Source organism: Oncorhynchus mykiss, chromosome 6, assembly GCF_057628025.1.
Source record: "Oncorhynchus mykiss isolate SJ-2025 chromosome 6, ASM5762802v1, whole genome shotgun sequence".
In the NCBI taxonomy this organism is placed as follows: domain Eukaryota; kingdom Metazoa; phylum Chordata; class Actinopteri; order Salmoniformes; family Salmonidae; genus Oncorhynchus; species Oncorhynchus mykiss.
The window spans coordinates 31963119-31984394 of NC_143027.1; the positions used below are offsets into that span (position 1 = coordinate 31963119).

General features: G+C 42.3%; 1 protein-coding gene and 1 long non-coding RNA gene across 5 annotated transcripts in view; one reads left to right on the forward strand and one right to left on the reverse strand.

Annotated features, from left to right (window-relative positions):
• The window catches only part of LOC110525757 (two pore channel protein 1), a 24715-nt gene extending 13825 nt beyond the window's left edge, over positions 1 to 10890 (reverse strand). Inside the window, exons 1-5 of one of the 4 annotated variants that reach the window (XM_036979890.2) lie at positions 10191 to 10360; positions 3758 to 4024; positions 3392 to 3528; positions 1298 to 1474; positions 1060 to 1173 (exon numbers count right to left, since the gene is read on the reverse strand). In XM_036979890.2, coding sequence (XP_036835785.2) covers positions 1060 to 1173; positions 1298 to 1474; positions 3392 to 3528; positions 3758 to 3881 — 552 coding nt within the window. In that variant the 5' untranslated portion in view covers positions 3882 to 4024; positions 10191 to 10360. Of the gene's footprint in view, positions 1 to 1059; positions 1174 to 1297; positions 1475 to 3391; positions 3529 to 3757; positions 5794 to 10190 lie in introns of those variants that run through there. The other 3 variants (XM_090237684.1, XM_021606173.3, XM_021606174.3) reach the window with 3 other exon arrangements.
• LOC110525758 (uncharacterized) lies at positions 5924 to 19012 on the forward strand. The gene is made up of 3 exons (XR_002473821.3): positions 5924 to 6222; positions 10225 to 10314; positions 18832 to 19012. It is a non-coding gene; the product is annotated as an uncharacterized LOC110525758 (long non-coding RNA).
• The last annotated feature ends 2264 nt before the right edge of the window (positions 19013 to 21276 follow it).

The window sequence follows — 21276 nt, forward strand, 5'->3', positions numbered from 1 at the left end:
AACGCACGAAAGTGCTGTTTGAATGAATGCTTACGAGCCTGCTGCTGCCTACCATCTCTCAGTCAGACTGCTCTATCAAATATCAAATCATATAATTAATTATAACATAATAACAAACAGAAATACGAGCCTTTGGTCATTAATATGGTCGAATCCGGAAACTATCATTTCGAAAAAAATATGTTTATTCTTTCAGTGAAATTCGGAACCCTTCCGTATTTTACCTAACGGATGGCATCCCTAAGTCTAAATATTGCTGTTACATTGCACAACCTTCAATGTTATGTCATAATTATGTAAAATTCTGAAACGCAGGAGAAGTGACACAATTTCCCTAGTTATAATAAATTCATGTTAACAGGCAATCTTAACTAAATATGCAGGTTTAAAAATATATACTTGTGTATTGATTTTAAGAAAGGCTTGATGTTTATGGTTAGGTACACATTGATGCAACGACAGTGCTTTTTCGCGAATGCGCTTGTTAAATCATCACCCGTTTGGTGAAGTAGGCTGTGATTCGATAAGAAATTAACAGGCACCGCATCGATTATATGCAACGCAGGACACGCTAGATAAACTAGTAATATCATCAACCATGTGTAGTTAACTAGTGATTATGTTAAGATTGATTGTTTTATTATAAGATAAGTTTAATGCTAGCTAGCACCTTACCTTGGCTTCTTGCTGCCCTCACGTAACAGGTAGTCAGCCTGCCACGCAGGCGCCTCGTGGAGTGTAATGTAAGGCAGGTGGTTTGAGCGTTGGGCTAGTAACCGGAAGGTTGCAAAAACGATTCACCGAGCTGACAAGGTAAAAATCTGTCGTTCTGCCCCTGAACAAGGCAGTTAACCCACCGTTCCTAGGCTGTCATTGAAAATAAGAATGTGTTCTTTAACTGACTTGCCTAGTTAAATAAAGGTGTAAAAATAAATAGATATGTTTTTAAATTGCCCACATTCGGTGTCCAAAAATACAGATTACCGATTGTTATGAAAACTTGAAATCGGCCCTAATTAATCGGCCATTCCGATGAATCGGTCGACCTCTAGTATGTACCTTCACCATGGTCCTCTTGTGTCTGATGAATGTGTGGAAGCCGAGCCAGCGCAGCTTCATGCAGAGTTCAAACGCCACCATAACCAGAGCCAATAACTCCAGAGTGGCGTGGACCTACAGAGACAGAACACATCCTTTAGCCTTTCACCCCTAACCTCTGACCTCTAGACCTAACCCAGCAGGTCCAGAGTGGTGTGGACCCGTGGAGGTGTGTGTGGCAGTGGCAGTGTGTACGTACATAAACATCCAGGCGTAGTGATGGTACAGCGGGAGCCTCAGAGAGAGAGAGCACCATCAGTAGGAGTCCTGTTAGCAGCTCCATCATGTAGAACAGGTGGTTGTGAGCAAACAAGTATGCTGCCAGCGCCTTTGGATTCCGAGGATGTGTGAAGAACTTATCATTGTTCTCTCCTTCCTATGGACCGACCACACACACACTTGCATCTGAATTTTGTTTAATGATACAAGTGTGAAAATAATACATTTGTTCTACAGCTCTCTACCATTCACCTGAGCTATACCTATAGCTACAAATAAAATGTACTGTCATAACTCTCCTGTGACCATCTGAAGAGTCAGGTTACAGTGGGTCCGCTCTACAGCGTGCACTCTCTCGTAGAGGGGGAGAGCGGGAAGTTGGCTGTTTTATGGTCGGTCATAAAATACGCTGCCCCCATGCTCTGTAGTGTTCGAGATTGGAATGTAAACTGTGGAACACAGAGAGACCCTTGGACATCGAAAGTTTGAGTAATTAAATAATATTTATATTTGAGAGAAGGTGGGAGTGGTCCGTGGACACTTAAAAGAGAGTCATGACAAGTGTGTTTCATTTGGTGATCTCATGAAGACAGGAAACACACATAACTGTATCTCTTAGTGTACATTTCCCAGCTATCAGGTTTACATCTAAATATTGTGAAACGTTGGTGATTAAACATGAAACTATTTGTGAAGAGATGTAATGTGATGTTAACCTTCTAAATGAGAAAACATGGGTTTTTATATCAAGTTAATTAAATCAATGGCCACGCCCACGTGAGCATAGACATTACGTCAGCATCATGGACTGCCTTTTTCTCAGAAGTTTATAAAACCCACTCCTGACTAAATGTACATTTGACCAGAAAATATGGAGCTGACGCTACATGTTGAAATGGTTAAGAACTACAACGCTATAGGCCACGGAGACCATACAGATGTAGTTTTGCCTACACGGTTGGAAATGGTTAAGCTCTGAGACTATCAATCACTACAGAATAAGAGTAAATCCTAGACGTATAATTACTAGTCTGCAGCTGGAAATGACGTAAGTCTAGTATGAGAATACCGACAACCGCGGAAACATCTTTACTATGCAACGACCATCTGTAGGCCTGACGTATCCATTACAATAGACACTATCCAGAGCCGCAGAGAAAGCTACAACCACAAAGGACATTGTGACTTCTGGAGAAGTTAACCAGACTCTGATGAACTGACTCTCCAGCAGATGGACAGGTGATTACAACAGAGAAGACAACAACATACGGGTGTAAATATATACATTGCAATTATTCTCGAATGAGCGGCCGTTCTTGTGCAAAGGATTAGCATTTCAATTAATATTATAATTATCAACTGTGTGGAGTGAATCCATTTTGTCTTTCCCGCTCTTTCTCAGTCTCCACCCCTTTGTCTAACAAGCTGTCATATCGGCTTTGTCCGCTAGGGACTTTTTATTTGTGTCATGTAGTAACCCAAATATCTACTCTTTGTTTGTTATATATTTCTGTAATTATTTAGTTAGTTAGTAAATAAATAATTAAGCCAATTTGTATATCACTGATTCATCATTTAGGCTAGGGTTCGTGCAGATATTCAAGGGTTTGCGACGTTCAGTAATGAGAACTGATGAGGTAATAATAATTCATTAATAAGCGACTGTTTTGATAAGATATGAAAATATCTGAAGAGACGATTCGGGAAATAGAGACTCAAAACATTTTCCCGTGGTGCCCCGACTTCCTAGTTAATTAAAGATGACCTGATTAGCTTAATCACATAATAATAATTACACATAGAGAATGTATTTGATAAAATAACAATCTTCACATTTAATGGTAGTCATAGACACGACAGTACACAAAAGGTTTAGCACACAAACTCACATGATCTACCTGCAACAAGATGCTGATGTGTCCCACCACAGCTAGGCTTTCTTGCAGTCAGCTTACAACTCATAACATTACAATGTAGCTTATCATTACCATCTAACTTTTAAAGAAAATACCAAGCAGACAGTAATATAGTCTAGCTAGCCAACATGCCAAAATGGCTGTGTGTGTGTGTGTACCTGTAGATAGATGGCTGCTTCCTGGTAGTTAATCTCCCAGCTTTGTTGAAGTGAGGCAATGTGTGAACTGTAGTTTGGTGGTGGCCCCGGTGTTGGTATCACCTGGTTATTCACTATGTCATACCCCCCTCCTCCATCTACACAGAAGAAACAACCACAACATTATTAATTCGTTACTAGAAAATAATTAAAGAGCCTCCAAAACCTGACAGATATATTTAGTCATTTCCTATACTATTACAGAGCTAATACACACTAGAGTAGACAAACTGGTGGGACGGCTTCAACAGCACTGTATCCTGCATGTTCACAACATATCCTACACGCAAGCACACACACAACACACCCACACATACCCACACATACCCACGCTATCTAGCTGTAGCTCGGTGCAGAATGAGGAGATGAGGACCGGACTCTCCTCCAGGGTCATCTCTACACTGTTGTCATGGATACCAGGAGTCTCCGTCTGCACTGCCGAACACTCCATGGCTCTGCTAGCTACCAGTGGTCCAGGAGTTTGAGTGTGTTTGGGTGTGGGGACGTGGTCCACTAAAGCAGTGTGTGTGTCATTCACAGTTCACAGGTCCAGCGTCCTCGCGCCTCCAGGGACACGCACGGGCTAACATTCCACTGCACATGGACACACGTCAGAGAGACAATGTAAAAACAGATCCCCCACAGGGATCCCCAGACAGAGGTTCACCACAGCTCAGAGTTCCAGACACGCGCAGAGTAGGTGGTTCACCCTGTGTTCTTAGAGACAGGTATGTCCTCTGTCCCAGGAACAAACAAACCATTAAATGAAAAACAAACGTTGCTGGAGCGTCCGATGACAACTGGTGGACAGATGAACCATCCAGAGTGTCTCTCTTCAGTCAAAGGGCTAGGGTAGGATCCCACAGCCTCTGTCAGCAGCCTACCTCAGCCTGGGAGACTGGGGAGTCCAGAATGCACAGTCACACTCTCTGCACACAACTTCTCTTACCCTCTTTCGCTTCTCTTAACCTCATTTTCCCTTCCTCTCTCCCTCTCTGGGCTCCTCCCTCTCTCCGCTCAGTGCAGTTTCACCTTTGAACTCAGTTCTGCTCTCTGTGCACATGGCTCACTTTTATAACCGACAACGCCGCTCTTCACTGATGTTAGATTGAGGAGTGTCCTTCAAGTTATAGGCAGGAAGTGGGGTCACCTCCTGATGGTGAGACACCAGACTGAGAATGAAGAAGGTCCTGATTAGATCCGTGCGATGTCTGGTTTGGCTGTCTGGAGCAGGCTGAGGAAAATCTAAACTACTGTCTTAAACTTACCCTAAGTACTTACAATCTGACTTCAGTCTCTGACACAACGATATAAATAATCCTTCAAATCAACCCAACCCATATTTAAATCCAACTTGAAGTCATGCTTACTAAAGATAATATACAACCAGCTAACCATTGACTCTAAAAAATCTAAAAGAAATCTATATTTTTATTTTTAAATCTTCATAAAACCAAGCAGTAATGTCTCCTCCTCTCTTTAGGAATTACAGACAGACATCTGTGATCACTGGATCTGACTGCCAAGTAGGCAGGAGTCATCGATATTATGCCAGCCAGCTGTCAGCCAGTCGGATCCTGCACACCGAAGCCAATTCAGGTACTGTGACAGTAGCGTGTTCTGAGCTCAGTCTGCTGCTGTGTAGGGATCAAACTCCAGTTGAGTGATAATAATCCTGGTGAGGCTCCTGTTCTCTCAGGCCTCTGGCTACGTGGTGATAATGAAGTGGCCTAGTATCTGCTGTTGTCCTAATAGCACTGTGTCTGTGGGTAAAGTCCCAGCCACTCGTTTGTTTTTCAGAACAATAAAACATTCAGAGCTCCCGTCAACAACGCACTGAGGTCAGGCCCCGTGCCTGCCTGTGGCTCCACAGGCCCATACAAACACACACAGGGCAGTCCTGATCAGTCCTCTGTGCTAAGAGGAAAATAGTACAGAAATCCTCTCTTTCCTCCACAGTGGCTTCTCCAACTAGGCTAGATCACAAGAACAAAGCCAGCAGCTGGATCATGTCCTGTCGTGAGCAGGAGCCTGAGTGACGGTCTGCTCAAGGCTGTGTGTTTTAGAGCAGGCCTCCTTTTACTGTGTCCTGCTCTCTACTGCCTGTGGAACAATCTTCTCCTCCCAGGCCTCAGGGCAGTCAGCCCTCCTCCCACTCCAGATATCCTGGAAAAACACCAGTCCTTTTCCTGTCCACTTCCAGAGGAGCTCTCTCTCACTCACACACACACACACACACACACACACACACACACACACACACACACACACACACACACACACACACACACACACACACACACACACACACACACACACACACACACACACACACACACACACACACACACACACACAGAACCAGAGAGGCCCAGGGGGCCCTAGAGAGGGAGACACACACACACACTGCCCTGCGTGCGCTGTGGGTGGGTGGGTGGGTGGAGGGGGGAGCGCGGGGCGGGCGGGGCACAGCACACACAGAAGTATCTGCCTTTGCTGATGCTGCTGTTTCCAGTGTGTATGTGAGAGGCAGTCTGCAATGTGTGTGTGTGTGTGTGTGTGTGTGTGAGGTACAAAGGCTACAGGATTACTGAAGAGGAGACGCACACAAACACGATCTCTGGGTCAGGGGGACACATCTCTCTTCTAATTTAAAGCGACAGAGGAGCAAGCCAGCTCTGCGTTTATCTGCTCTGATGACAATCAGCAGAACCTCCCAAACTACTGTACCCTCAAACTGTACCGCCATCAGCCAAAACCTAACCTCAGCTTGCAGAGGAGCTGCCTCTCTGGTGAGTGTCCTAGAAGGGGTTATGATATTTTATCTTCAAATAATTTACAGTCGCTGTTCAAGTAGATGCCTTTGGATGTACTCTTTGGTTCATGGTCGTTGCATATGATTTCAATCACTTTCTTACTGCACACCTTTATATATGAATGAATCCTTTCATACATGTTTGCCCATGGTAATAGTGGTCAGAAAGAAATGTTGCTCAAAGTACACCCATTTTGCATACCCCACCCTACCATGAGACTTCCATGTCTTCATCACTGAAAAAGATAAACGTTTGAGTTTGAATTCATTTGAAAGCTTACAAACAGGGTTGTCAAACAATTTGATAATTTCTTCAAAATGTTTTTATTTTATAGCCATTTTAATGCCAATTACCTAAAAACACGTAAACTCAGATTGTTCTTATTTTCACATGTTAGATCCTCCGATGTGTTTTTGTTGTGCCCTTATCGGTTGAGACACAGCATATTCTTAAATACAGGGTGGGTGTCAATTTAATCATAGAAAAATAATTCATAAAATGGACCTATCCCATTTGAGTAATTTTGCAGACGCTCTTATCCACAGCAACTCACAGGAGCAATTAGGGTTAAGTGCCTTGCTCAAGGGCAAACAGATTTTTCACAGTCGGCTTGGGGATTCAAACCAGCGACCTTTCAGTTACTGGCCCAATGCTCATAACTGCTGGGCTACCCGCCATCCCTTCAGACCACTGCAATTTAGCTGGTACACCATTGAAAATGAATTGAAATTGTAATTTCCATTTACTACTAGAAAGATGGCCGATCGGTCAACCAACCGTCGAATGACAAATTGAATGGGAATGCCTATTCTATTATCTATACAGTGCATTCGGAAATTATTCAGACCCCTTGACTTTTTCCACATTTTGTTGGATCGGTCAGGTTGGATGGGGAGCGTCGCTGCACAGCTATTTTTCAGGCCTCTCCAGAGATGATCGGGTTCAAGTCCGGGCTCTGGCTGGGCTACTCGGAGACATTCAGAGACTTGTCCCAAAGCAACTCCTGCATTGTCTTGGCTGTGTGCTTATTGTACTGTTGGAAGGTGAACCTTCATCCCAGTCTGAGGTCCTGAGTGCTCTGGAGCAGGTTTTCATCAAGGATCTCTCTGTACTCTGGTCCGTTCATCTTTGCCTCAACCCTGACTAGTTTCCCAGTCCCTGCCGCTGAAAAACAGCCCCACAGCATGATGCTGCTACCACACTTCACCGTAGGGATGGTGCCAGGTTTCCTACAGATGTGACGCTTGGCATTCAGGCCAAATAGTTCAATCTTAGTTTCATCAGACCAGAAAATCTTGTTTGTCATGGTCTGAGAGTCATTTAGGTGCCTTTTGGCAAACTCCAAGTGGGCTGTCATGTGCCTTTTACTGAGGAGTGGCTTCCATCTGGCCACTCTACCATAAAGGCCTGATTGGGGGAGTGTTGCAAAGATGGTTGTCCTTCTGGAAGGTTCTCCCATCTTGGCGGTTCCAAACTACTACCATTTAAAAATGATGGAGGCCACTGTGTTCTTGGGGACTTTCAATGCTTCAGAAATGTTTTGGTACCCTTCCCCAGATCTATGCCTTGCCACAACCCTGTCGCGGCCCTCTACGGACAATTCCTTCTCTGACATGCACTGTCAACTGTGGGACCTTATACAGACAGTTGTGTGCCTTTCGAAATCATGTCCAATCAATTGAATTAGAAACATATCAAGGATAATCAATGGAAACAGGATGCACTTGAGCTCAATTTTGAGTCTCATGGCAAAGGATATGAACACTTAGGTAAATAAAGGTTTCTGTTTTTTATTTTTAATACATTTGCAAACATTTCTAAAAACCTGTTTTCGCTTTGCATTATGGGGTACTGTGTGTAGATTGATGAGGACATTATTATAATCTTTTAAAATCTATTTTAGAATAATGCTATAACGTAACTTAATTTGGAAAAGGGGAAGGGGTCTGAATACTTTCCGAATGCACTGTATTTCTATAATAAAAATAAATGACATTTCAATCGTGCTTTTCATAATCTCAAAGCGATTCAAAAGCAAAAAAAAACAAGCATCATCATGAGTAGCCTAGCTACTGTATAGCAGCGGCAGGTAGCCTAGTGGTTAGAGCATTGGACTAGTAATCGCAAGGTTGCTAGATCGAAACCCCGAGCTGACAAGGTAAATGGCCTAGGAACCCACTGTTCCTAGGCTATCATTGTAAATAAGAATTTGTTCTTAACTGACTTGCCTAGTTAAATAAAGGTTTTAAAAAAATAGTTAGGTCAACCAATACAGAATCATGAGTAGCCTAGCTACTGTATAGTTAGGTCAACCAATAATAGATGCCAAGTTGTTGAGTGCATGCATCCTCCAAAGATGGAGGGACAGTTCATGGCTTGATCAGAGGAAGGTGCTCAGGGAGATGGTTGATGAAGATGGAGTCTGGTGTTGATCTTGTAGAGGGCTACTCTGAGAACCAGCCTGAGTTGTGTAGCTACTGGACTTCTCTTCCTTCACAATGCATGGCACCCACTTGGGTGATGACTCAGCAGCTAAGGGAGGCAGGAAGCTCACCACACACAGTTCAGAGTACAAGCCAGTCATCCTCACTACAACCCCTTTGCTTCAGAACTGCATCTCCCATTCCTCTAAAGCTTCAATTGATGTTTTCAAAAGATCAGCAACCAGGTGAAACTAAAAAAAAAGCTGGTACAGTACTGCATCATTTGGAAAAAAAATAAAAATAAGCCAAGCCAAAAAGAGTTGACCTGCCAGTCAAAAACAAAACAGCTGATAAAAAAAAACACACTATTAAAAAGACTTACAAATAATTAAATATGTTCATATTTACAGGAGCTCTCTGCTTAGGCTGCTACTAGGGCGCCATAGCAACTGTAGTACTTGTGAACTCAGAACACATATGATTTCAATAGGTATGACACATATGATTCCAAGCTTCCTGCCATCCAGGACCTCTATACCAGGCGGTGTCAGAGGAAGACCCTAAAAATTGTCAAAGACTCCAGCCACCCTAATCGTAGACTGTTCTCGGCAAGCTGTACCAGAGCGCCAAGTCTAGGTCCAAGAGGCTGCTAAACAGCTTCTACTAGCCATAAGACTCCTGAACAGCTTCTACTAGCCATAAGACTCCTGAACATCTAATCAAATGGCTCCCCAGACTATTTGCATTGCCCCCCCCCCCCCCCCCATCATCTATGCATAGTCACTATAACAACTCTACCTACATGACTCTGTACTGGTACGCCCCTGTATATAGTCTCGCTATTGTTATTTTACTGCTGTTCTTTATTTACTTGTTACTTTTATTTCTTGTCTGTTTTTTTGTTAACTACATTGTTGGTTAGGGGCTCGTAAATAAGCATTTCACTGTAAGGTCTACTACACCTGTTGTATTCGGCGCATGTGACTAATACAAATTTGATTTGATCATCAACCAACAACCCCCAAACAGGACAGGTCACCAAAACAATAAGGCTCTGAACAGTTCATAGTTGTTCCGTATAATCTGATTTAAAAAAAATATTTAACTAGGCAAGTCAGTTAAGAACAAATTATTATTTACAATGACGGCCTAGGAACAGTGGGTTAACTGTCTTGTTCAGGGGCAGAACGACAGATATATATATACCTTGTCAGCTCGGGGATTCGATCTAACCACTAGGCTACCTGCTGCCCAATCTATGCTGAACATTATAAATAATAGAATAGAATTAGTAGACTGAAGCTAAGCGCCTAGCAAGTAAGCTAATGATCATTATTATGAGACAAGAAAAGTTCAAACAGATTACAAAAGACAAGTCCTAAAAATGACGATAGCCATTATGAATATGCTGTGCTAAATGCAATTAGATTTGTCACGGGTTGCAACCACCTTTGATATATAACGTTTGCTAGGTGGGTCAGCTAGCAACGCAGTAAAATGTGGATGTCAACAAAAACTTACTCTCGTCTCCCCTCTCTGTCTCCTCGCTCAACAGACCGCTGGTAGCATCATCCCATGTCAGGATGAGGGGCACGTCGTCATCGGTACCCTCCATTCTCCCGGACTGGCAAGATGAAATCCACAGGTAAAAGCAACGTAGTACCCCCAAACTAGCTAGCTAGCGTTTTTAGCTGATAATTCCTGCTAGCTAGACTAGCCCTTAGCTACTGGCTAATGCTATGGTCAAAACATAAACGACATAGCTAGCATAACGACACATAGTGCTAGCTAGATGACATTAGCTACCTCTTGCTACCTGGATAACTAGCTAACTTTCCACGTGACTCCACTAAACTAAGAGTGCTCGAAAAGCACCCGATAAACGAGCTTATCTTCATTAACAGTCGTCTATTAGTCAAATGGCTAGATACTGCTGCTTGATTTATCCCGAGTTGACATCTGTCATTGACCAGTAAACTATGCTATTCTAACTCATCGATGTCCAGTCCATCAGCATTAACTGCCTACAAAAATATTTGCTAGCGGAAAGACTGAGAATAGTTTTGTAAATCATGACTCATAAGCATTTTGTTGGTACCACCATCAACTAAGGTTTGTATCCAAAGTCGAAATAAATATGAGATATTTTCAAATAACGGTATCTCCATCCAAATAGAGCCCCACAGTGAAGGTGTCATAATACCCATAAAACCTAGCGGTCAAACAGGGAAATGGTTCCAATCGTTTTTCACCCATTCATTTTTTTTCCATAGGGAATTTTAGAAACGTTTTGATTACCTTATAAATCTCTCTCGAACAAGGTGACTTTTATCAATATATTCAGCTCTCCTATTCGAAAATGCTAATTAGCATCAAAGTAGACATCATGTAAGACTACAAATCCCTGCAAGCTCCTGCATGTCATCTATAGTTACACCTTTGCTAACAGGTATTGTGTCAATATAAAACTTGCACAAGTCAGTTCAAAGAATTGTCAATTTAAATACATTTACCAAATGTATTCATTACTAAATTTAGCTAACATTAGATAGTTAATCCATAGATTCTTACATTTGCCTCGATTCAACAGTCTCGTCCAGATCATAAGGGCATTTATAGTTCTTTATGATAGCTACATTATCAGCTAATCAGCTTTTCATTTTTGGGGGGTAAATACAGACAATTATATTGATAAAATTCACCTTGTCCTTGAGAGATTTACACAGTTATCAAAACATCACGCCAGGGTAAACCTACATTAAACACAGCCCTTATTTGAAGTATTTCTAAAATCCTCTATGGGAAAATTTAATGGTGGAAAAATGATTGGATTTATGGGTATTATGACTCATACTGTGGCACTCAATAGCTTGCACAGTAGGCTGTACAATTCACTTGACATTTTACTACAACGCCACTGACGACCAGCAGTCCCTGTTTTTCAAAATGAGAGTTGTGGCTTGAAATTCTAAAGTTTATCCATCAGACTGGCTGCCATAAGCCTGCCTTTAATAATAATGTTTTTTTGTTGTTACCCTAATTTAATATATACAGTGGGGCAAAAAAGTATTTAGTCAGCCACCAATTGTGCAAGTTCTCCCACTTAAAAATATGAGAGGCCTGTAATTTTCATCATAGGTACACTTCAACTATGACAGACAAAATAAGAAAAAAAATCCAGAAAATCACATTGTAGGATTTTTAATGAATTTATTTGCAATTTATGGTGGAAAATAAGTATTTGGTCACCTACAAACAAGCAAGATTTCTGGCTCTCAGAGACCTGTAACTTCTTCTTTAAGAGGCTCCTCTGTCCTCCACTCGTTACCTGTATTAATGGCACCTGTTTGAACTTGTTATCAGTATAAAAGACACCTGTCCACAACCTCAAACAGTCACACTCCAACTCCACTATGGCCAAGACCAAAGAGCTGTCAAAGGACACCAGAAACAAAATTGTAGACCTGCACCAGGCTGGGAAGACTGAATCTGCAATAGGTAAGCAGCTTGGTTTGAAGAAATCAACTGTGGGAATTGAGGATATGAATTGAGGATATGGTATCGCATACCCCCTGCCAGAAACCATGTAGTTTTGAACACTGCCAAGTGGAATGGAGGAATGTTCCTTCATCTGAGCCACATCTAAACCATATGGAGGAGATATCTGGGTTGAACTTGTGCAGTCTAGATGGGGTGATATAGAGCTGATGGAGGAAATTAAACTGGATCAGTCTGTATCTGGAGTTCAATGTGGATGTAACACCATCCCTGCATAGGTCACTCCATAGATCCTCATCAAGATCAATACCCAGATCTTTTTCCCATCTAAGTCGGGGTTTATCTAGCCCAGGCAATGTTAGTCCTGACATAAGAGCATCGTATACACGGGAAATGGTCTTGAACAGTGGTTGGTCTGCGTGGCAGAGTTGTTCAATAGGTGACATCTTAGGTAGGTTCCATTGTCCCTTGAGAGTCACCCTAATAAAGTTTCGTAGTTGTAGGTAGCTAAAGAAGTCCCTGTTAGGCAAGTGGTATTTCTGTTTCAGCTGATCAAAAGACATAAGAACTCCCTCCTCGTAACAATGTTCCAGAAGAGTGATCCCCTTATCAGACCATGGTCTAAAGTTACTATTCTGGAAAAACATAGGGATCCATCTATTGTTCCATAAAGGGGTTTTAGGGGAAAGGAATCCCCCTCGTCCGAACAGCTCATGCAGTTTGCACCATGCCAGGACAGAATATATGATTAAAGGGTTGTCTGTGATGGTTTTTATAGATTTTCTGTCCCATTTGTAAAACAAATCTGCCCCAGTGTCATCATTTACCTCAAGCTTTTCAATGTTCAACCATGAGGGAGAGGGACCATTGTCAAACCTCTGAGCCAGAAACCTAGACTGTGCAGCCCAGTAGTACATTTAAAATTGGGGAGGTTTAAGCCCCCTTGACTGTAATCAAGTGTCAGTTTATCCAGGCCAACCCTAGGGGTTTTGCCGTGCCAGATAAACCGTCTGGTCAGCTTGTCGAGAGAGGAAAAAAATGCTGCGGGAACAGGGATAGGGAGAGATTGAAACAGATATAGAAATCTGGGCAGGACATTCATTTTAATTGCATTGATTCTACCCAGTAGAGTGAGAGGTAAGTCCATCCATTTACAAAGGTCAACCTCCTCCTTTTGCAACAAACTGGCCAGATTGAGTTTATAGAGGTTGTTCAGATTACCATCCACCATTATGCCCAAATATGTGAAGCCCATAGGCGACCATCTAAAAGGAAACTTGTGCTTGATGGTATGATGGTCAAAGACGGACAACGGTAAGATTTCGCTTTTATCAAAATTGACCTTATATCCAGAGAAATAACTATAACACTGTAGTAGGATCTGCAAGTGAGAGCGGGACTGTTCTGGGTTTGTTAGAAATAAGATAAGGTCGTCCGCAAAGAGTGATAATTTATGGGTATGGGGGCCCACCTCAAAGCCATGTATGTCAGGGCACGTTCTAATAGCCTCAGCCAACGAGGGCAAAGAGGTGGGGATTAATTGGGCAACCTTGTCTGTTCCCCCTATAAAGAGGGAAAGAGGAGGAAGTAATCCCATTGGTAGCAATACTAGCTTTAGGAGATTTGTAGAGTGATTTTATCAAATTTACAAACACGGTACCTAAACCAAACTTTTCCAAGACGCGAAAGAGGTATGGCCATTCAACCCTATCAAAGGCATTTTCAGCGTCGAGGGAGACTGTGACACTAGGTATTTTGTTTTTGTTAGCAAGGTGAATTATATCAAAGAACCTTCTGAGATTATTGGAGGACAATCTATTAATTATGAAGCCAGTCTGATCTGGGTTGACCAACAGGGGAAGGCATGACTCCAGTCTCTTAGATAGCATCTTGGTGACCAGTTTACAATCTGTGTTAAGGAGAGAGATTGGTCTATAGCAGGCGCACTTTAGTGGGGTTTTCCCTTTCTTGTGGATTACAGTAATCACTGCTTGAGAGAAGGACTCTGGAAAGCAGTTGTCTTCTCTGGCTTTTTTAAGTACCTCCATAAGGTAGGGGACCAACAGGTCCCTAAATTCTTTATAGAACTCTGGAGGGAAGCCAATCTCCCCAGGAGATTTATTAGAAGGTAAGGATTTAATGGCCTCCAACAATTCAGGAACTGAGAAGTGTTCACTCAGGCGCTCGCTTTCTTCCCCTGACAGGCATGGGAGGTTGAGAGAGGAGAGAAAGGAGTCGATCTCTGATAGATCATCGCTTGATTGGGAAGTGTAGAGGTCTTCATAGTATTTCTTAAAAGTATTATTAATTTCAGTAGGGTCGAAAGATATCTGATTAGTAAGAGTTTCTATGGCATTAATTGTCCTCTTACTTTCCTCTGCTTTCAGTTGCCATGCCAATACTTTGTGAGCTTTCTCTCCAAGCTCGTAATAACGCTGTTTTGATTTAGTGATGGCCCTCTCAGCTTGATATGTGTTCAGAATATTATATTTAAGTTTCTAATTACCAAAAGCCTGTATAGATCTTTAGCCGGGCCTCTTTGGTAGGTTCTCTCTAGCTCGGAGATTTCAGATTCAAGGGCACTCAGTTCCGCACCGTGTTTTTTCTTCAGCCCTTTAGTATAGGAAATAATCTGTCCCCTCAGATAGTCTTTCAATGTGTCCCAAAGAATGAAGCTGTCAGGAGCACAGGGTTTGTTTGTCAAAGTAAAAATATTGATCTGCTCTTTGAATGCACAAAATTCAGGTTGCTTTAGGAGTGTAGAATTTAGTCTCCATCTATATGCTCCATTTACCTTGGTAGGAATGGAGATTGATAATACCAGAGGAGAATGGTCACTAAGCAATCTGGGGAGATACTCGACATCTAACACTCTATGAAACAGTTGTGTCGAAAGTAAAAAGTTATCTATGCGTGTGTGTGTCTTGTGTGGGTGTGAATAAGAAGAGCAGTCCCTATCCTGTGGGTGCAACTGTCTCCAGATGTCTAGTAAATTGAGATCTTTCATGAATGACATGGTGAGCTTGCCGGCTTTGGTAAGAAGTGAGGGTTTATCAGAAGACCTATCAAGAACTGTATCTAAGCAAAAATTAAAATCTCCTCCAACCACTAGCCATCCTGGTGGTGCTTGAGCAACCTGAAGGAAGACATTCTGAATAAACATATGGTCATCGAAGTTAGGAGCAGAAATATTCAATAGGGTCCAAGACTCTGAAAACATATGCCCCTGCACCAAAACAAACCTGCCAGAGGGATCAGAGATGGTGTTGTTGACGCAGAAGGGGATGTGTCTACTTATCAACATTGCAGTTCCTCTTGCTTTGGAGTTAAAAGAGGATGCAAAAACTTGTCATACCCATTCCCTCAATTGTTTGTGTTCACTGGCTGTAAGATGTGTTTCTTGTAAAAACACAATGTCAGCCTTTAATTTCTTAAGGTATGTATAGACTCTTTTCCTTTTAATCGGGCTGTTAAGACCTTTTACGTTGAATGTGACATTTTAGTGGATTAAGCATAGGTTGGGTTTTAAATATGTAACTGAATAGAAATCTATCATATACAGGCAATTAGGAAATGTTTCAACTTTGGTTTGAGCACAAAAGTGACCTGTGTGTCTCTTTAGGAAGGAAACAATAAACATAGAAAAAAGGAAGAAAAAAAATAAAAATCCCACCCTTGTCAGACTAAAACAACAATCCCAACAATCAAGCATGAATACACTTGTAGAGATACGTTGCTGCTCGCTTTCCATCTTGCTCTTACTAGCTAAAACTTGGCGTAAACTAAAACCTGCGAGCTCTCTAAATTGAAAACAAACGTTGTGAATAGATATTTATGGCTGAATATTTACTGCCCACGGTAAGGGATGCTTGAGTCTCTTTTCGAAAGATTAACATAAATGAGGGGGAAAGCAGTGGGCCTAAGCCCACTTATTGCTTCGCCCAGTAGATATGGACTAAACCAAAATATACTCTCCTGTAAATGTAATAGAACTCACCCCGGGAAGATACGGTTAGTTGAAAATGTACAAATCAATTATAGTGACCGGGAGATACCAGCAGTTCAATCCGGATAAGAGAAAATAAACTAACTGCATTTTATCCCCCAGAGAGACTGTCCTGGCTCAGACGTTGCTCAGTTCTTTGAGAAAAGTGTGCACTTCTCCCGGTGTGTTGAAGAGATGGCTTCAGCCTTTGTACTGAACTTTCATCCGAGCAGGGTGGATGAGGTAGCCGGTGATGTTCTTCTCCTTCAGTGCTTTGGCGGCAGGTCTGAACTGCTTGCGACGTCTGGCAAGATTCGCGGTCATATCTGGGAAAAGGCTGACCCTCTTTCCATCGATGGTGATGTCCCCTTTGGCTCTTGCGAGTTGCAGTATCTTCTCTCTGTCTCGGAAACCGAGGAACCTGATCAGGACGGCTCGTGTGGGCTCATCTGGCCGGGGTTTCGACGCTGATGTTCTGTGGGCGCGTTTGATTTCCAGCGGCTTGGTGAAGTTGATTATGCCTAGGACCTCTGGGATCCATTGAGTGAAGAAACGGACCGGGTCACGGCCCTCGCTGTCCTCTTTCAATCCCACCACACGGATATTACTACGTCTACTCTGGTTCTCCATCTGATCTACCTTGTTTTTGAGGTAGGCATTGTCCTTTTGTAGTTGTATCAAGACCATGTCATGTCTAGCGATGGTATCTTCAACTGTGCAATTGCGCAACTCTGCCTCAGTCGTTCTCAAAAGGAGATCATTCATGGAGGATTTCAGGTCGACAATGGAAGAATGGAGTTCAGACGATTTCTTATCAATTTTCAGAGAAAGACCTCTGTTACCATCCTGAATTTCCCGGAGGAGAGTAGCCAGCATGTCGGCAGGCTCGCAAGAGGCTGCTGAGAGCAACAGTCTGGAACTGTTGTCTGAGTTATGAGGGCTAATGCTAATCTTGCTAGCTGTAGTGTTATCGTTATCTTGGGAATCAACAACGTTTTGGTCGTCCTTCTTGCCTCTTGGTCGGAGGTCCATGGCTCTTTGGGAAGGTAAGTACTTGACAATTTATCAGCCGATGTTAGAATATTGTTTCAACGTTGTTATTTAGGTAAAAATAGAATAACTTTGAAGAGCTCAGTTTATCAACGTCTGCTCAGCTCCGCGGCATCACGTGCTCCTTCTCTTGTGATCATTTTGACCCCACAGGGTGAGATCTTGCATGGAGCACCAGATCGATGGAGATTATCAGTGGTCTTGTATGTCTTCCATTTCCTAATAATTGCTCCCACAGTTGATTTCTTCAAACCAAGCTGCTTACCTATTGCAGATTCAGTCTTCCCAGCCTGGTGCAGGTCTACAATTTTGTTTCTGGTGTCCTTTGACAGCTCTTTGGTCTTGGCCATAGTGGAGTTGGAGTGTGACTCTTTGAGGTTGTGGACAGGTGTCTTTTATACTGATAACAAGTTCAAACAGGTGCCATTAATACAGGTAAACGAGTGGAGGACAGAGGAGCCTCTTAAAGAAGAAGTTACAGGTCTCTGAGAGCCAGAAATCTTGCTTGTTTGTAGGTGACCAAATACTTATTTTCCACCATAATTTGCAAATAAATTTATAAAAAATCCTACAATGTGATTTTCTGGTTTTTTTTCTAATTTTGTCTGTCATAGTTGAAGTGTACCTATGATGAAAATTACAGGCCTCTCTCATCTTTTTAAGTGAGAGAACTTGCACAATTGGTGGCTGACTAAATACTTTTTTGCCCCACTGTATACATATAGTTGAAGTCGGAAGTTTACATACACTTAGGTTGGAGTCATTAAAACGTTTTGCAATCACTCCACAAATTTCTTGTTAACAAACTATTGTTTTGTCAAGTCGGTTAGGACATCTACTTTGTGCATGACACACATGTCATTTTTTAAACAACTGTTTACAGACAGATTATTTCACTTATAATTCACTGTATCACAATTCCAGTGGATCAGAAGTTTAAATACACAAAGTTGACTGTGCCTTTAAACAGCTTGGAAAATTCCAGAAAATGATGTCAGGGCTTTAGAAGTTTTTTATAGGCTAATTGACATAATTGTCAATTGGAGGTGTACCTGTGGATGTATTTCAAGGCCTATTGTCAAACTCAGTGCCTCGTTTATTAACATAATGGGAAAATCTAAAGAAATCAGCCAAGATTGTAGACCTCCACAAGTTTGGTTCAAACGCCTGACATCCCATGATGTCAAGCAAAGAGGCACTGAGTTTGAAGGTAGGCTTTGAAATACATCCACAGATACACCTCCAATTGACTCAAATGATGTAAAATAGCCTATCAGAAGCTTCTAAAGCCCTGACATCATTTTCTGGAATTTTCGAAGCTGTTTAAAGGCACAGTCATCTTAGTGTATGGAAACTTCTGGCCCACTGGAATTGTGATACAGTGAATTATAAGTGAAATAATATGTCTGTAAACAGTTGTTGGAAAAATTACTTGTGTCTTGAACAAAGATGTCCTAACCGACTTGCCAAAACGATAGTTTGTTAACAAGAAATTTGTGGAGTGGTTGAAAAACGAGTTTAAATGTTTCCAACCTAAGTGTAATTAAACTTCCGACTTCAACTGTATATATATACGTTTAATGTTGATATTGTGAACCTATGTTTTATTTTTTTTACCTCCTGTTTCAGGAAGGGATGTCCCTGAGTACCCCCCCATTTATAGAACCTTTCACCCCCACCTGGGGTATGGATGCCTGATGAAGACCTAAGGGTTGAAATCTTATAATAAAATCACCTGGGAGCATGAGCAGCAGTGTGCAGCATTTTCCTGTGTATTTGTCATGTAATACAACTATCTAATGAGCCTAAATAACATGATCATGACCATTATTTACCCCCCCCCCCTCCCCCCCCACACACACACCTCTTAGTAACTGTGTTGTAAAACCTTGTCCCTTCAGTAAGTATTCATACCATTTGACTTATACCAAATGTTGTAGTTTTACAGCCTGAATCCAAAAAGGATTAATGAGGGGCTGCTGGAGTTGCAGGGGGTATTGTTAGAGAAACTGATGACCAGCCCGGCTGAGGAATGTGAAAGAACATGCTACATGCAGGTGTCGCCTCGCCATGACACGTTCGTCGTTGGGAGAAAGAGAGGAGGACCAAGGTGCAGCGTGGTAAGTATTCATTATGCCGTTTAATGAAAATGAATACTCGAACAAAACAACAAAAATTGTAAACGAGAATGACACGAAACGAAACAGTCCTGTCTGGTGACATACTCAAAGACAGAAAATAATCACCCACGAAACACAATAGAAAACAGGCTACCTAAATATGGTTCTCAATCAGGGACAACGATTGACAGCTGCCTCTGATTGAGAACCATACCAGGCCAAACACAGAAATAGCAAATCATAGAAAAACTAATATAGACAACTCACCCAACTCACGCCCTGACCATACTAAAACAAAGACATTACAAAAGAACTAAGGTCAGAACGTGACAATGGAGCTGGTTGCAACACTGGAGACGGAGGTCGCTGCCGCCATCAAAGACAGATGCAACGGTGCCGATATATACAGTTATCATTATACTACTGTTGTTATTACACCAGAGTTTAGTCCTTGAAATATTTAACCCATTCTCCAACCGCTGAAACACACTTTTCAAAGTGGCGAGATGACCAGACCAAGTAGACGAATGAATCACCACATCGTCAAGGTAAGCAGTACAATTTGGCACATCCACGAACACAATGTTAACTAGACGCTGAAAAGTAGCAGGTGCATTACACATTCCAAAGGGCATCACAGTGTATTGTACAAAGTTATCTGGCATAACGAAAGCCAAGATGTCTGAAGCTCGAGAGGTCACCTGCCAATAACCTTTTAGCAAATCTAACTTACTAACTTAAGCAGCAGAGCCAATTCTATCAATGCAGTCATCTAAGCGAGGTAGAGGAAAAGGATCAGACTTTGTAACGGCATTTACGCGACGATAGTCTGTACATAAGCGGGACCATCAGGCTTAGGAACAAGAATACATGGAGTACTCTCGGAGCTGTTACTGGGTTTTGCCATGTCATTCTGTAATAAATAAGCTACCTCACTTTTCAGTACCTCTTTTCTTTGCATTAACCTGGTACGGATGCTGACATATAGGAGGAGCGTTCCCCACATCCACGTCATGTTCCAAGATGGACGTGCAACTTGGAACGTCCTGAAACACATTGAGAAAACTATCAATAGGATGAGATCATTAGTTTGATCGTTGTCCAAATGTTCCATTTAAGAGGATAACTTTTTCAGCATCCCTGAATTACATAAGCGTTCATACTGCTGTAACATATGGCGTAACTCCAAACCGTCCTCCTTATCCTCCTCTAGGTCCCAGCCAGACTTTAGCACCACGGCAGCCACACTGGAGACAGCGGGCTGGCCCGGCTTACCTGAGGAACTGTTGGGAGAATCACGCACATAATATGCTTTTAGCATGTTAACATGACACACACGGGAAGAACGCCTTCGATCTGGGGTCTTTATCACACAATTGGTGTCACTGAGTTTCTTTTCCACAAGATATGGCCCAGAAAAACGTGCCGACAGAGATGAGCCAGGGATTAAAAACAAAACTAAAACTTGATCCCCTGGTGCAAAAGAACAGCCAACAGCCTTTTTGTCATAATGAAACTTCATGCGTTTTTGAGACGAGGAGAGAGACTTTTGGGCTAACACACATGCGGCGTGCAGTCTCTCCCGCATCTTACTGACAAAATCCAAACAAAATACTGGGTGTAGGAGATAAGATATGCTCCTTCAAAACTTTTAGCAGACCCAGTGGGGTGTGTCCAAACACAAGGTCAGCATAGCGTAGCCTAGTGGTTAGAACATTGGACTAGTAACCGGAAGGTTGTAAGTTCAAACCCCCGAGCTGGCAATCTGTCGTTCTGCCCCTGAACAGGCAGTTAACCCACTGTTCCTAGGCCGTCATTGAAGATATGAATTTGTTCTTAACTGACTTGCCTAGTTAAATAAAGGTAAAATAAAAATACTTGCGTAGCATCGCCTTCAGCGTCTGATACCAGCGTTCGAGAGCCCCTTGACTGATGGGAAATACACAGTGTCTTT